Source organism: Drosophila tropicalis, unplaced genomic scaffold (genome assembly GCF_018151085.1).
Source record: "Drosophila tropicalis isolate 14030-0801.00 unplaced genomic scaffold, ASM1815108v1 contig_859, whole genome shotgun sequence".
Lineage (NCBI taxonomy): Eukaryota > Metazoa > Arthropoda > Insecta > Diptera > Drosophilidae > Drosophila > Drosophila tropicalis.
The window spans coordinates 2,712,205-2,727,846 of record NW_027173353.1 but is presented as its reverse complement, the minus strand read 5'-3'; the positions used below and the strand labels follow the sequence as shown (position 1 = coordinate 2,727,846).

At 39.6% G+C, this 15,642-nt stretch overlaps 3 protein-coding genes across 3 annotated transcripts; 2 read left to right on the top strand and 1 right to left on the bottom strand.

Moving 5' to 3' along the window:
* Window positions 1-66: 66 nt before the first annotated feature.
* VhaAC45RP (VhaAC45-related protein) lies at window positions 67-1,602 on the top strand. The gene is made up of 2 exons (XM_068297047.1): window positions 67-465; window positions 533-1,602. The coding sequence occupies exons 1-2, from the start codon at window positions 142-144 to the stop codon at window positions 1,355-1,357; spliced, it is 1,149 nt and encodes a 382-aa protein (XP_068153148.1). The 5' UTR covers window positions 67-141; the 3' UTR covers window positions 1,358-1,602.
* Window positions 1,603-6,395: 4,793 nt separating this feature from the next.
* LOC137582585 (uncharacterized) lies at window positions 6,396-14,341 on the top strand. The gene is made up of 7 exons (XM_068297180.1): window positions 6,396-6,922; window positions 11,414-11,543; window positions 11,664-11,984; window positions 12,048-12,800; window positions 12,919-13,048; window positions 13,814-14,138; window positions 14,211-14,341. The coding sequence occupies exons 2-7, from the start codon at window positions 11,503-11,505 to the stop codon at window positions 14,339-14,341; spliced, it is 1,701 nt and encodes a 566-aa protein (XP_068153281.1). The 5' UTR covers window positions 6,396-6,922; window positions 11,414-11,502.
* LOC137582584 (uncharacterized) lies at window positions 14,285-15,231 on the bottom strand. The gene is made up of 2 exons (XM_068297179.1): window positions 14,917-15,231; window positions 14,285-14,827 (listed from the first exon to the last, which is right to left on the bottom strand). The coding sequence occupies exons 1-2, from the start codon at window positions 15,167-15,169 to the stop codon at window positions 14,448-14,450; spliced, it is 633 nt and encodes a 210-aa protein (XP_068153280.1). The 5' UTR covers window positions 15,170-15,231; the 3' UTR covers window positions 14,285-14,447.
* Between the last annotated feature and the right edge of the window lie 411 nt (window positions 15,232-15,642).

Genomic DNA, 15,642 nt, shown 5'->3' with positions numbered 1-15,642 from the left:
AAATCGGGATTCCATTTACTGGTAGCTCTGCGCATGCGTTTCATTCACATCGATTTTTCGCCTTTTAATCGGGGGTATTTTTTTCCTCTCGTTAGTCGTCTGATCTGAGCTACAAAAATTTTGGGTGGTGTCCAACTAAACATGCATTTAATTGCTTTGACTATATGCCTAAGTCTAGTGTTAAGCTGCACTGCAACAATAAGCGGTCCTTATTTGCTCTGGGGCCATGAGAAGGTGAACAAATTGCAGCCCGAGGCCCTAGTCGAAGCGAGCACAAAGGAACTGCCGCTGATGCAACTCTTCAAGGATGCCAAGGCAATCGTGATTTTTGTGCGCAACTCGACGAATAGACTGGAGGGCACTAAGTACCCCAGATTTCAGAATCTGGTCAAGACCAATGCTTGGTCTTATTTGCCTCAACGCAATCTTGCGGCTGAGCCGTTCAACTATAATGCCAACATTGAGGTGTGTATACTAGCAAAGGAAATTTGTATTAAATGTTGCCAATTAATGTGAAAATTTTAATTTATAGGTCATAAATCTGTCTGGACACAATGAAGAAGACGATGCTGAGCTCTTGACTAGCTACAACGACGCCCAGAGTATCTATGGTCATGGTGAAGTCTTGGGCATTCTAGCCAGTCGCGAAGAGGACGCTCACTATTTGGCCAAACGGGACACAAAAGGTGAAGACGAGGTCAAGCCCACTGGAGCCACTACTGAAACCGAGGAGACTGAAGCCAGTTTCATCTATGTGGCCGAAGGCAATAAGGCAGTACTCCATGTGACAGGTCCCCCCGAACTGCGCCTGGGCAACGAAGTCATACTCCTGGAGGAGCACACCAAGCAAACCACCTTCGATGATCAACATGCCAAGGGCTATGGCCGTCTAAGCATTTCATTTAGGTACAACGGCGACAAGTGTATGTTACGTTTCAAGTTCTCTCTTTCGCGTGGCACTTGGCACTTGCGTAATGTCGAAGTGGAGTACAAGGAGTACAAGGACGTCTTGGTGGCCCGTGGCGATGAGTACACTTTGCCATCGGCTCCATTGGGTTTCTCCTATCGCTGCTCAGCCAACAACTTAACATTCATCAATCCAAACAAAAACGAGACACTGCGTAGTCTGCATCTAGTCGATTATCAAGTTCAACCCTGGCTCAATGGTGGCAAGCAATTTGGGGATGTCTACGACTGTGTTGGCTTCGTCACGGCTCCAATTCTGGCTGGCCTGTTTGTGGTTACCCTTCTGATTGGCATCCTTGGCCTGGGAATCACAGCAATGTTAAGCATGCATACGCCAAATCGTTTCGAGAGTTCTCGCAACAAACAATTGACCTTTACCGTTCAGGAGTAGAAAACCAATAATCTAATAGCAAACTCAATTAACAATTGTTGCAAAATGTTCACGTTAATCAGCTATACACCAGTTAATCCGCTGGCTCTACTCACATTGGCCATTGAGTTCTTCCTCATCCATTTGCTCTTTGTGCTTGTTATGCTCTACATCTATGTACTTTGGTATTACTAAATATAATATCCGATTTGCCATTAAATAAAGTGAGTCATTAAATATTGAATAAATTATTATACCAAAGAGCAGTAGCAACGCCTTTAATTAATAATATTACTCTGGGGTCACTGACAAGCTTAAAACTGCTTCATAACTATAATCTAGACTCGTTAACATTTCTCAAAGTCAAGTAAAATGTACAAAAAATGCGTTCATATCCAATTAAGCCATGAAAAAGTCTTTGCTGTAATTGGTCGTCTTGGCTGCCAATACTTTGAACATGAAAATTAAATTAACTAACTCAAAAATAAGAGAAAAAGATAAGTCTCTAAAGACAGCTTTAAAAAGACTTTTAACATAAACTGATTGAATTTTTGAATCGCAAAAAGTCATATCTGAAATTGCTTAATTTATGATTGCTTAAAAGAAAAGTGAAAATAGTTGAAAGAAGAATTTCTTTTTAGGCTGCCAAAATCCAAAAAAAAAAAAAACCCACAAAAATAAAATTAAATAAAGAAAGAAGGATGGCAACCGGTTTAGTTGGCTTTGGCTGGAAATTCTGGTTATCAGTCAACGTTTACTTTTATTTCTATATGTATGTATGTATGTATGTATGTTTGGATATATTTTTGGCTATCAACAACCTATTGAGTTACTTTCTTTGGCGGCATAGGCAAATGTGGACAATTAGAGATGCGTGATAGAGCTGGAATTGCAGCAGACGAAGAGTTACTCGCCTCTGAATGTGATTTATGCATAATTAAGTCACGCCAATTGGTCGTTTGAGCATGAGTTTTGTTTTATTTCTACGTGTGTTTGTTTTTCTCTATTTGTGTGTGTTGTGTGTGTTGTTGTTTTTTTGGGGCTCGGCCGGTTTGGGTTACAATTTCTAAGTCTGCTGGCTGTGGGCCACCCACTTTCATATGCACGCAGCATCCGTTGAGGCGATAAGCATCAGTATTAGCATCAGATAGTACTGTCTATATGCCCATATGTACATATATGTTTTATTGTTATTTTGTGAAGGTTAAAAAGTGGGTCAAATTCGATGATTGCGTTCACTTTTCCATCTTACTTACTTTTACTGTCAACCCAAATGAACGTGCAACCCAGTTGCATGGCAGTTCAGTGACTTAAACAGCATCCAAGAAAAATGTGTATACACGACCAGAGAAAAAGCAAAAGTTGCACCTGATTCTGTAATAAGAATCGTCGCATTTGGGCGTTTTTGGCCAGCTTGGAAAGCCACTTTTCTTTTCTGGTTGCTCTTGCTATTGCCGCTGCTGCTGCTGTTGCTGTTGCAGTTGTTTTCATTTGTGAAAGTTGTAGTCCAAACGACCACGTCTCGTTGCCTGTCAAAGGAGTCGCTATTAGTCGCTCGACGGCAACACAACTTATCAGCCACATGATGTCTATGTCGACGACATTTGAGTCTTGGCAATTGGGGAATTGGAATTGGTAGATTTTCTCCCGCTATTTATTTTTGTTTTTGTTTTTCTTTCTTTTCTTTTAAATCTATGGGCCATTTGTGTTAATATTTCACGATTTATTGCAAATTTATTTTCATGTCTACATGGGTTTGCTACCATAATCGTAACTTACGGCTAAACCAATCAACCAATCAGCCACTTGGCCAACACTTTCTTGAGACATCTCTTGATTACATAATCACAACTTTGAATGGAAATCAATAAATGCACCATGAAATTGCTTTATACGATCGGAAGCACAATAAAGAATGCAATTAGAGGCAAGAAAATGTAATCAGTTCATCAAAGCAGAGGAAATAGGTATTATAAGATTTGATCTAAAAGAAATTAACTGCACACTTGAGATTCATGGGGATTACAAAAAGGAAGAGGGCGGGTCATATGTGTAAAGCCCCTTTTTGGGATTAAGTGAATAAATTTTCAAGTTAGCCCAATAGAAAGATTTTGTTATTGTTATAAGTATAGGATATAGTTGTAAACTATCAACCTAACTATATTTTACAAGCACTGGCAGCTAAGGCCTTCGGCTTACAATTAGACGAAAACTACATCCATACACTAGCCTGGGATTCGAACCCGGGTCCTCGTTGTTCAGTTGCCCAAATAACTGGGTCACTTAGACAACTCATCTACCGAGGACTGCAGAAAGATTTTAATTATGGGAAAGGTTCCCAGTTGGTATTATGAAATATTTCGATACTCTAATAGTTTCATCTCAAAAAGATATCGTTGACAATTTCTCTGGGTTAACTTTGATTGATGCTTTGACCAACTTTTTTACTCCATTGCAGTGTCTAGTCATGGCCTTGCATTAAGCCTTTTGACTAGGTAAACTAATCAAATCAATCGATTTCACAAAGTGGCTATTTGACTGCAGCAGCTAAAACACAGCCAAGTCATTGTCATTTCACGTTTATTTCTTATAATAATTACTTTACTCAATATTTGTGTTAAATTTTTATGATTATTGCAGAAAAAAAAAAAAAAAAACAGACAACTGCAATGGTGATTTTTCCGCGAAAGAGAAATCGCCAATTGCCAAGGAGTTGGCCATATGTCAATTGCAGGATGGCGAGCCATGAGAGGGGAGTGAGCGTGAAGGAAAAGTGCCAGTAAACAAAAAGTTAGTTGATGCCATCACCAGTAACTAAGTCAAAGATGGTGAAAATAAAATAATATAAAACGCACACATGGAAAAAAAAAACCAACCAAATCGAAGAAAAAACGTCAACTGAAAATGGAAAATTGGAAAGACAAAACACAAAGAAAAAACTAAAGAAATAAAAGGCATTTCGCACATGAATATGAAGTGTTGTCAAAGCATTTTGAAACTTGGTCAAAAATGACAATTTTTATGCGTTTAGTAAATCAAACAGTTAATTACTCGATTTGCCAAGAGATTTGCGAAATGCGAAAAAGCAACAACAAAACAGGGAATACAACAAGAAAAAAACAACATCAAATGGTTGCTCTCCTTTTTGTCTTAACAACTTTGAGTGTATTTGTCTTACCATTAGCAATGGTTGCAACAGAGTGAAATGCGTTGGCGAAAGAAAAGTGAAATGTGCGTTTTAGAAAGGAAGATCTTACGCCACAAGTTAGTGTATGACTCCAAATGGCTAACAACAACCTTGACTTATTAACACCTTATTTAGGGCCAAGATTGCAGATAGATATATGCGTTATTTTTTATGAATCTCGTCATATGGCATTAGTTTGTACTCGCGCACTCTTATGTCTTATGATGAAACTTAACGCCCTGTTAAACCGTCTAAATGCAAATGGCAACCCTGGCGCAAATAAATGGAGAGTCCCCCCCCCTCTCCACACCGTCCATTAGCCATAGGTCTGTTGGTTTAATTGTTTTTTACTTTGCTTTGGCTTAGAGTTTGTAAAGCAGTCATCCAATTGCTTACGATTAACGTGTAAATAGCACGTGAAAATGTTGCAATTTTCTCAGTTTTTCATATGAAGAGGCATGCCAGAGACCCACCACTACTTCGCGGTTCCTGGGTTCGAGGCTGAGCCACCTGACAATGAGCGACTCCTAATCGGCTACTTTGCATCTTTGTTAATTTTTTGTTGAGATTGGTGGAGGTTTTTCGTTGTGTTTAGCATTTTGCTTTTGTTTTCGACTTTTCACAGCCGCGTCGAGTGAAATTAAGTTGGCAATTAAGACTAATTGGCTAACTGGCTGGCTGTCAATGTGCTACCACAATAGTTGGAAACGGGAAGTGGCTAGAGTGACCCACCCATTTAACCATTTCAGACATTAGATAGAAATGGATTCACTGATATGAAATATGTACTTTTCAATTATTCAAATTTATCATTCAGAAAGTTATCACATTGGCAAACTGCCTCAAAAATTTCAATTAAAGAAAGTTTCAACAACATAAGAGCCAACGATATGATTTGTTGTAGTCACCTGAAACCGCACATACTAACCCAAATAGCTCGAGTAGTTGAAATCGATGAGATTAAGCTTCTACCATGTTGCTGCTTCAACCAACTCTCCCTCCAACCCCCCTGTCAATTAAAATAACAATTGGCAAGTGGCAAGTGGCAAGGTAAGGCAAAAAGCAGCTGTAAGTGGCTTGCACTTTTCGCTCAAAGCTCTAAATGATTAAACATGAAGAAAAACAAACAAACAACGGGCATTAGTTGGCTAGATTTGGGTGCGCTCAATTCAAGAGGAACCAAACAAGATAGTATTCGACTAAGAGAGTCTCTATAAAAGCAAAACACAACTTCTAAGAGATAAAATACCTACTTGAACTGCTTAAACTCTAAAGATTTGTAATTAGAGTTATGAAATGTCAATCAACCATAGCTATTAGTCAGTCAATAACATAAAGATACCATAAAGGTGACTAGAGCTTGTCTAAAAGTGCCCTATAGATGTCCTAGAGCTGTCGTAAAGCTGTTTCAAAACTGGTCTAGAGCTGACTAAACATCAATATAAGTAAATCAGTTCAGTTATTTGATATGGGACTTTAACTTCATTTTTTTAACAAGGTTTCCCATTCCATAATTAGTTATACTAACCAAAGCTTTTAGACTAAATTCCTTTTAATATATACTCATATAAACTCTAATCAAGACATATATCTATTCCTTCCAACTACCTTTTCAACTTGTTGTTTACAGGGTATATCAAATTGGCTTTCAGCTAAAGGCAACAGCTGCGCCGAAGTTGACGTCGACGTCGCTCAATCTTAATCTTCTACCGTGTGCGGCTGCGCTCTGCCTCCCTCTTTCTCTCTGTCTCTCTATCTCCTGCACTTTTAGCTGGGCTCTCTCAGGTTTACCTGTTTGGAGTTTTTGGTCATGACATTCGTTCAGTCTCTTTCAGACTTTTACCGCGTTCGGTTGTCTTTTGGCCTCCATAATTGTGAATCGTATCGGTGTTGCCGTCGTTGTTGTGGTTTCTGATTGTTGAGGGCGCGTGCGCAACTGCCACCAGCAAACGGTAAAAAGAGCCAGAAGGGAGAACGTTTAACTTGGCTCGAAAAAGAATCTTTCCCGTGGCATTTGCCATACAAATGTTAGAAAAGTTAATGAAGTGCAAAAATGTTTGTCGTTGCATTACAATTGCCCACCAGTTACAGCTACAGCTGAACACGGCTACAGCGAACGAAGGCGCCTCAGCAACGCTTTGATTTGCGCTGCAATTTGACCCCTCGTGTCCCCTTTTGGTTGTTGTTTTTTTGTGGATTTGGTAACGCTTTCGGTTGTAAAGTGAAAATTGTACAGCATCCGCCAAAAGGCGAAAAAAACAAACGCTCGCGCATCTCAGTGTGACTCTCCATGTGCTAAAACAAGAAGACCCCGACCAACTTAACCTTCTTGTACTCCTGCTGACTAGTTGTTGGCGACTATTTTGGATTATACTGGCATACTTACTTGCCAGCGGAATGTAAGTGACATGGAAAGTAACATTCAAGCTCCGATGTACCTGAGAAAAGAATTACGTGAAATTCCCAGAACACATAAATAATTGACAACAAAATAATTGCTGCTTCTTCTGAGCAGAAGCCTCTAAGTTTTGAAATTGGCCATAAATTAACTTGGATTTTGATCCAATAGGTTGCCCTACAAGGAGGGCACAAAGTCCATATAAGCAGATACATGAAACAAGATTCATTTTAGAAATAGAATCCAAGGAAGGCAGCAAAAGGGGCTTCAACAAGAAGTCAATAATCCCACGAAGTCGGCCAACTGTATTAAATATTAGAAGAAATTAGAAAGCATTACAGATTTAACATTATTTACAATTCTGGGAACTTAAAAAAACTAAGGCACTTTTTCTTAAAACTCCATCAGCTTCTTTGAATTCCAAAAGATATCAGAAATGTAAATTTTATAATAATCAATGCTTGAATTTTGACATAATCTATTAAGTTTTTGTTATTCAAAAGAAAGAAGTCATAAACAAGAAGTTTTGGACTGTTTTCATTTTCCACAGGTAATGATGACTTAATATTTGAATATATTTTTAAAATTAGTAATTAATTTTGTGAAGGGTAATGCCATTCTTACCACTTGGCTGACTACTCCTATGGAGATCACAGCTCACTATGACATAAAACAGTCATTAATGAGAGGGTTATTAACCCCATAAATTAAATAAATATGGAGCGAGAAACTATAATAATAAAATATGCAAAAATTAAAAAATAAATATTGAAATCATCTTGGAAATCTGTTAAATGGAGTTCCAAATTTGTAATTAAGCAGCTTAGACTATTGAGGAATATTGGGGTTGGGTCAGCACTTGTAGGAAATTCATTCAAATTCATTCATTTCCCAGAGACAAATAACTTTATTCATCATTCGGGCGAGTCCAATTAGCAAAGAAACTTGGCCTGGCCCTAAAAAAGATATATGTTTACATTTCTTTGCTTTTGTTACTTTTGGAGTTTCTGTGTTTGTCTCTATTCCTATTCTAATTGAATGAAATTAACCCACTTCTGGGAATGTTGTAAAACCTATGTATGTATATGCATATAACTCTTATATGTATAGGTTTAGTATGTATTGTAGCGGTCACCTAGCGCGTTGTCTCATTTCATTATAATAATTGAGGTGCGTTGGTTGGTTCTGGGCAACAAAAAAAAGAAGTTAATATGAATAAGATTGTTTGTTGCCCCGTCAAATTATGATGAGATCTTAGCCCAACTGAGAAAGCCAGCGGCAATAGACTAGAAAAGTAAAATATATAGGTAAACTCTAGTTGGGTCCAACCTCCAAAAGGCTTTTGTTTTAGGCTAATCTTTTACGATGTGAAATCAATCAATATAATATAAATGCTAAAAAAAAAGGAGAAGAAAAGGGGCAGAGGCTAAACATTTACAATATGTTAATTTTGCACTGTTCTCTTCAAAATTGAACAGTTAGAATCGCCTTTTGTAATCAAAAAAAAAAAAAAAATTAGACCGCGAAAATCTTAAACAAATTTCTTGTTTGGCAATAAATTTTTGGCCAACTTGAAAAGCGTTTCACATTGTCTCTAGACAACAACAGCAACACCTTATTTTGTTGTTGTTGTTTTCTTCTTTCTTCTAGGTCTTTTTTTGGGTCAAGTTTTTGGTGTTCAAGTTGATTAAGGTGCTCTCTTTGGTTTACGATCTTAGCGGCAGACTCTTTTTTATGTTGATTATTATTATTTTTGCTTCTTTTTTTGGGCCATTTGCTCCCGTCTTCCCGGTAATTGCAACAGGTGTGTATGTGAGTGTGAGTGTGTATATTGGAGTGTTTTTTTGATTGCTACCCAACATGGCATGGTGGCAGATTGTTAATAGTAATAAAAATCTTAATGGCAACCGCACGCCAGTTTCTGCCAGAGCTCGTTATAGAAAACCATTATGACAGACCGAGCCATTGCTAGTATGTAACTAACTATAGCAGCGACAGTTGCCACCAAGCAGCACTTGACGGAAATCTGGGAGAAAACTAACTGAATACACACGCAAAAAACTTACAAATTACACAATGTGGTAACGAACCTTGAACACCCTTTAAGTAGGCCTAAGCATTACAAGAAAGATTTCCATTCACCAGTTAAGACCTCCTGCTGATCTTTAGTTCTTTATTTAGAACTCAGCTTGATTGTTAAAGACAATTGATTTACTGCTCTATGAATAGCTAAGTATATGCTGGGAAATGTGACTGTGGAATAGATAGATTTAAGGAATAGTTTCGATTTAAATCCTTTAAAGAACGTTCTCAAATGTTTGTCATAGTCATAGTTTGTAGATGGATACCGTTATGGATTTATGAAACGGTTTTCAGGTGTCTATGAGAGAGTATTTCAATTGCATGCAGAACAGCAGACCGATGGGGCAATTAGTAGTTTGTTGGCCTGGCTAAAAACTAACATAGAACTTTCAGCAACAACAATAACATCCAGCCACCACCTCATAACGAATTGTTGTAATCATAATCATATAAAGAAAAAAGTTATGTTTGTCTTCTGGTTTACAACAACAAATCATTTTCACATCTCGACATTTCTATTTCTTCTCTCTCTGTCTCTCTCCTCTGTATTCTTGACGCCAGGCAAAAGGTTCATTAAACCATTGTGGTCTAAGACCCGAGAGTGTGACTAAAAGACACCACAAAAGTTCCAGCTTGAAAGTCTCAGTTCAGCTCAGGTCTATTTTGTTTGGTTCTATTGCGGTTACATACACAAGATAGACCAACAGACGACAGACAACAGACGACAAAGTTGGCTTCCGTTCTCAGATTTTGTCATCGGCTTACATAATGTGAGCACTTGGCTCAGCCAAGCGCATCCCGGGTCCGGCCGTATATACATATGTACATACATATATATGGATATCATAGACACGTTTCTATGGCTGCTCTTCTCGAGCCCTCAAACTCCCTTTCAATTCTTTTTTAAGCCAGATAGTCTCGATGTTGTCGATGTTGCTGGCTGTGCAGAGAGTGTTGGCCCATAATTGTGTTGGCTTGTAACTTGTATGCTATAATCGCCCTTTCTTTTTACCTAACTGTTGCAATCTGTTTTGTTTTCTCTCGTTCGGTTTTAATTTTTTTGTGTTTTGTCATGTTCATGTTTCCACTTCGTACATGATCTAAGCAAAATTTCAAAGATTTGTTAATTTGCATGTGCGCAAAATACTCGAGCATGTGGGAATAATGCAGAGCTGATCCTGTACAGATTATGGCAAATCTTATTCCCACAGTTGCATTTACAATTAATTAGAAGTTGACGCCCGAAACGACAGCAATTTGTATTATGTATATGTAAGTATCGTATTTATGCTTGGTAATAGGCGCATTTTTTTCTCACACTGACACACCTACTTGACTGGCATTCCCCTGCTTGCCAGGTGACCATTACATATACATACATAACGGACAAAGGTGTATATTGCCAAAGCGCATTTAGAACGAAACCAAAAACAAGTGACTTGAGGTCCAATTAAGGCGTCTACCTGCCCGTTAAGCCGGTCTAACAATGCCGGTAATGCACCACGTTGGGGTCTCTATGTCCGTGAACTCTTTTGGGTGGGTCACCAACACCACCAACAACCGACAATCTGCTCCACCCGGCTGTGCTTGGTTGCTTTTACTATGTTAAACAAACCAAGAATTGTTGGTAAACATTAAAAATGTTTAATTCTTAAGAACACAAACATAATTCTCTCTCTGGTTGGCAAGACCGCAAGGGGATTCAATGTTTGACTGGTTGGTGGGTTCAGCCTCAGTGCCCAACAGCCCCCTCGATTCTCATGTAAATGCAAAAGACATGAAAGGCACTTGAATTGACTTCCACGATATCAAGTAAGACTTAGAATATAGGTTAAAAATCAAGTCTATAAGGAAAAGTAGGAATTGGAAAAGGGACAAAGGAGTGGAATATTTGCTTAGATAGTCATATGAAATCATAATCTATGTGATAATTGTATAATTTTAATTGCAAGTCTTTGTTTTCCGACATGCAAAGAAAAAACCAGTAAATTTCTCGTCTTATATTTTTGCCTTTGTGTACAAATTGGCTTGTTGCTTTGTTGAAATGTCAGCAATGGGTTAAATGCCGCTTGAGAGTTGTTGCCACTCTTGAACATATTGCAAATATTTAGCATTACCTGAAAGAAAGTCTTTGGCTTGGCTTTGTGACTTTGTTTTCCTAGTTGTCATATTTTTAAAAATGAAAAAGAAAAAAACTCCCACATTGTGGCACTTCCTAGATGTGTGTGTGTGTGTGTGTGTGTGTGTGAGGGTGAGTCTACAACTGTATGCATTAAGTTATGATAAATTATGTGTTTGTTGATAGTCCCCCAACCGATATCAATGTGTGTGGTGAAAGTGAACGTATGCGAATTCTTGATGAAATGAAATTTCCTCTTTGATTAACAATTGTCCCATTGTATTATTTCAGAAGATCATCACAAACATATCACAATCAACAATCAGTACGCACTGTCTACGAGACACAAACACAATTGGCAACGCATCATCATCATCATCATGGAGCCGAATCTGAATCCGCATCCGAGTGCCAATATGCTGTAAGCTATCTACCGCCTACTCATCGCATCCGCATCTGTAAAAAGTCCATTTCATTTAAATATATACACTCTGACAACAACAAAAAGTAACTCGAAATCGTATTCGCCTTGGGGAAACAGAAAACAATTGCTGCTGAAGAACCATCAGGACGCCATCTATCAAAATCAATTGAACTCCCAGCCGCATTCACTCTCAATGGCGGATAGTCGGGAACGCATACGAGGACCCTCGCGGGATGGCAGAGAGTTCTTGACCAGTCCTCGACAAGTGCTGCGACGCTTGATGCTTCTGTCGGAGGGTCGCCAATATCGGGAGGCTGCTGGCGTGGTGGGTCGTCTTGGTCCTTCGGTTTTGCGTTCTGTAATCGCTGAGCTGCCCCTCGACCTATTGCTAGAACATTTGCCACACAGTGCCTATTTGCTAGAGTCGTTCTTTTCTCGGTAAGCTTGTTGCATTCGGGGGGTATATTCATTTCCCATTTTGATTGATCGTTCTCGTTTCAGTCTCATCACACTGAATACCACACCCAAACCGGATGTACCCAGCGAAACAGTGGCCTTTCAGCTAGTACGCCTCTTTGCCAATCCTCACGAGTCTGGACTACGTCAACGTTGCACTAAGCTGTTGCAGGCATTGGCTCAATATGAACCCAGTTTGCGTCAGACTCTAAGGGAACGACGTCGAAGTTTTGACAATGCCGTTCAGGGTTTGGGAGTTCATGGCTTGACCACAGACGCCTCTGGTCAGTTGATTTCCCTGCATGTTGCTCTGAAGACAGAGTTACAACGACATGTGGACACCTATAAAATGGCCATACATAAGCTAGAGGAGTTGAGCATGGTAACTGTCAATCAGGATCCGGCTCATTCTTCCCATCAGCGTCTCTTGGCCATCAATTATGGCGACATACAGCAGCGTTTGATTGACAACAAGACTCTGTTGACTATGCTGGATAAGCCGGCTTTGAAACAGCTCTACACTCTGGTAGAGAATCTCAGCACTCGTGTTGAGAACGACAAGGATGTCCTCTCCTGCGTCGGTCAGGTGAAGCGTCTAGATGCCCAGGCCCATGTGGAGAAGCGGCCAGCCGCCGGTCTACTCATGAACTTTTCACGTGGCTGCGAGGTAGTTCTCCATATGATGGGACCAGAGAGTGTCCCACCCAGTCCTGTGGCCATGAATAAGGCAACCACAAATGGTGGCAGCAGCTGCAGTGATGGCTATCACTCAGATGATTCTGCCAGCGATGATGGCAGGTAAGTGAAGAGCAGCCTACTTGACCTAGTTAAATGTTTTTTTGTGGGGTCACACCCACACATTAGATGAATCTCTCTCACACTGACTTTTATTGGTGTTTCTACTTTCTATGTACAGCGAAATGGTGTCACTCTATCGAAATTTGTATATCGAGAATCGAGCAGATGCCCTGGAGGCGTTGGATAGTTTGCCCCAATTGAAACATGTGCACAGTCTGAAGGGTAAAATACTCTTCTCCATGATTGTGGTAAGTTTGTGACTCTAAAACTGTAAATGTATAGAATCTACAAAAATCTCAGTTGAAGTTAATTAAAACTTATTAAAACAAATGAGAACAATTTCCCACTGACTCTAAAACTGTAGTTACTTTAAAACCGTAAAATTGTTCAAGGCAGCTTTTAAAGCAACTATAAAATGCCACAGTTGTGTGTGTGTGTTTCTAATCGCGTTTCTATATCATAAAAGAATAGTTTTGCTTGGTGACTCTACAACTGTAACTGCTTCAAAACTGTAAAATCATTTAAGAAGACTCTCAAACCAAGTATAAAGCGTCACAGTTGATTTTCCAAATTATGACTTTCAATTTTCAAGACGAGCCAACGGCTAGGCAATATTCGAAATGCCCAATGCCCACCTAAATTGATGCTTCAGATCCTGTCAGGTAGCAAAATTGTTATTGCAAAATATCAATTTGCATCGCCTTCATTAAATGTTATATAGAAGAAAACGAACACGCCGTGCCGTGGAAAGTGAATCGCCACCGCGGGCTAAATGAGTGAGAAATTACGTTGGCAATGAATCTATCCATCGATGGTATCTTAAGACCTCTAAGACCTGTTGTCTGTGTGGTTGTCTGTGCGGATAAATAACTTTCGATGGCACAAAAGATGAATGACACCGCTCACAATTGGCCAGATCTCACAAACTTGGCTTAGACTTGAACACAAAGTGGGCTGGTTATTGGCAGACTCGTTAATGATTGTATTTTTGTTTTTTTTTTCTTCTGTTTTAGCTTTCTTTTCGCCTATGCCATGGTATGAGGGAACGTAAAGTGCTGGAAGTGCGACGAGTTCTCAACTGTGCACTGGATAGCAGCAACGAGAGTACTTTGGCATTGGATCGAGCTGTGCGGCATCATCTGCACGAGACCATCGATAGTTTTCCACTGGGAGAGATTGAACGTTCTGTCTTTAATCAGGTATTGTCGACATTACATGAGTATCCCTGCCTGGAGACGTGTCCACCCTTGACGCACTTCGTGAGTGCCTGTGTGCGTTTGGCTTGGCGCATGATCAACCAGAAGGCTCCGTATTATTTGGACACAGATTTTAATTTGGGTATGAATACCTAATTAACTGCAAAGACATTGTGAGATATTTGAATTAATTTAATCTTATTCTATTATCTAGGATTTCTACGTCCCGAGAAACATGAACGCCATTCGCAATCAGATCGACGTTCGGATCTGATAAAGGCTTTCCTCTGGCCTGCTCTTATGCAGAATAATCAGTGTGCCTTTAAAGCTGTCGTGGCCACCTAGAGAATGACTTTCATTTGTCTTAGCATTACTTACACATACATATGAACTTATACATTAACATTTGTACAATAAAAACTTTAACTTTAACCTTAACCATGCGACTAAACTAAGCATAGACTATGGGTTTTAATCTCACACACTGACTCCGCTGCTTATTGGTGCAGAGCAGCGGATGTTCCGCATAGAACTCCACTATATGACTGGGTGAGGCGAAATGTCGCTCATGGGCCTTCACTTGCCCTATGCCATAGAGATGACGCTGGCCATGAATTTGTCGTACGAATAAATGATAAAACTCATTGGCCGCAGAGATGCTTACAATATATTTAATACAAAGATCGGCAGCCTTGAAAGGTCGCACCAGACAAGAGCCATCTTCACGGCCCTCCAGCATATGCTCGGCCATGGCTCGATCAACGGTGAAATAGTATGGTTCTGTCTCAATGCGACGATCCTCAATTTCAACATAGTTGGCATCGGCATCATCTGTTGGCCAAGAGAAATGTCGAGTCAATAAATAAAGTCCATCCATCGTTTTGGTTTCTTTTGTTATTTTCTCAGCGAGAACTTCTCACCCACTATGACATAATCATGTTGTGCCACTCGTTCACGTTCGGCGTCGGCATCGTCATTAACTTGATCCAGAACTTGTTTCATCGAATCAATATCAAGCGCCTCAACAACGTCATCACTTGGCTGCCTCTGATAGTCCGAGCAACAAAAACAAGAACCACAATGACGACAACTTCGTTCCGTTAAATTGCTAATGAAGCGTGCAAAAAGATTTTGCACGACTGTCCAATAAACACGGGCACACCAACAGCACATGGTAGAGCCGTATACCGATCCAATTCAATCGAAGTAATACACATGCGCCATATCTTACACCACAGGCGCCAGACCAAAGAAGACTGAACAACCCAAAACAAACCCAACCCACAGACAAGCCGGCCCTCGCTTGCTCTCTCCATCTCTCTCCATCTCTCTCTATCTCTGTTTATTAATTAAAATGTGCTTAGTGCTTAGCTCAGCTGTGAAATAAATACAAATGCCCATATGTAAATGTCATATGTGTATCTATATACATGTGTTTGTATATGTTGGATATGCTATAAAAATAATAAAAACTTGGCATTTGTATGGAAGGGTAATTCAATACTCGAAATTTTATTTTGTGTGAAAAAGTGCAACCAAGTGCATATCTCAGCCGCTCGTCCTCGTCCCTTGCCGTTCCCCGATCCCATTGGCATTGACACTATCTTTACGAGTTACTCATCGCATTCGATGGTGCTTCTTTCTGT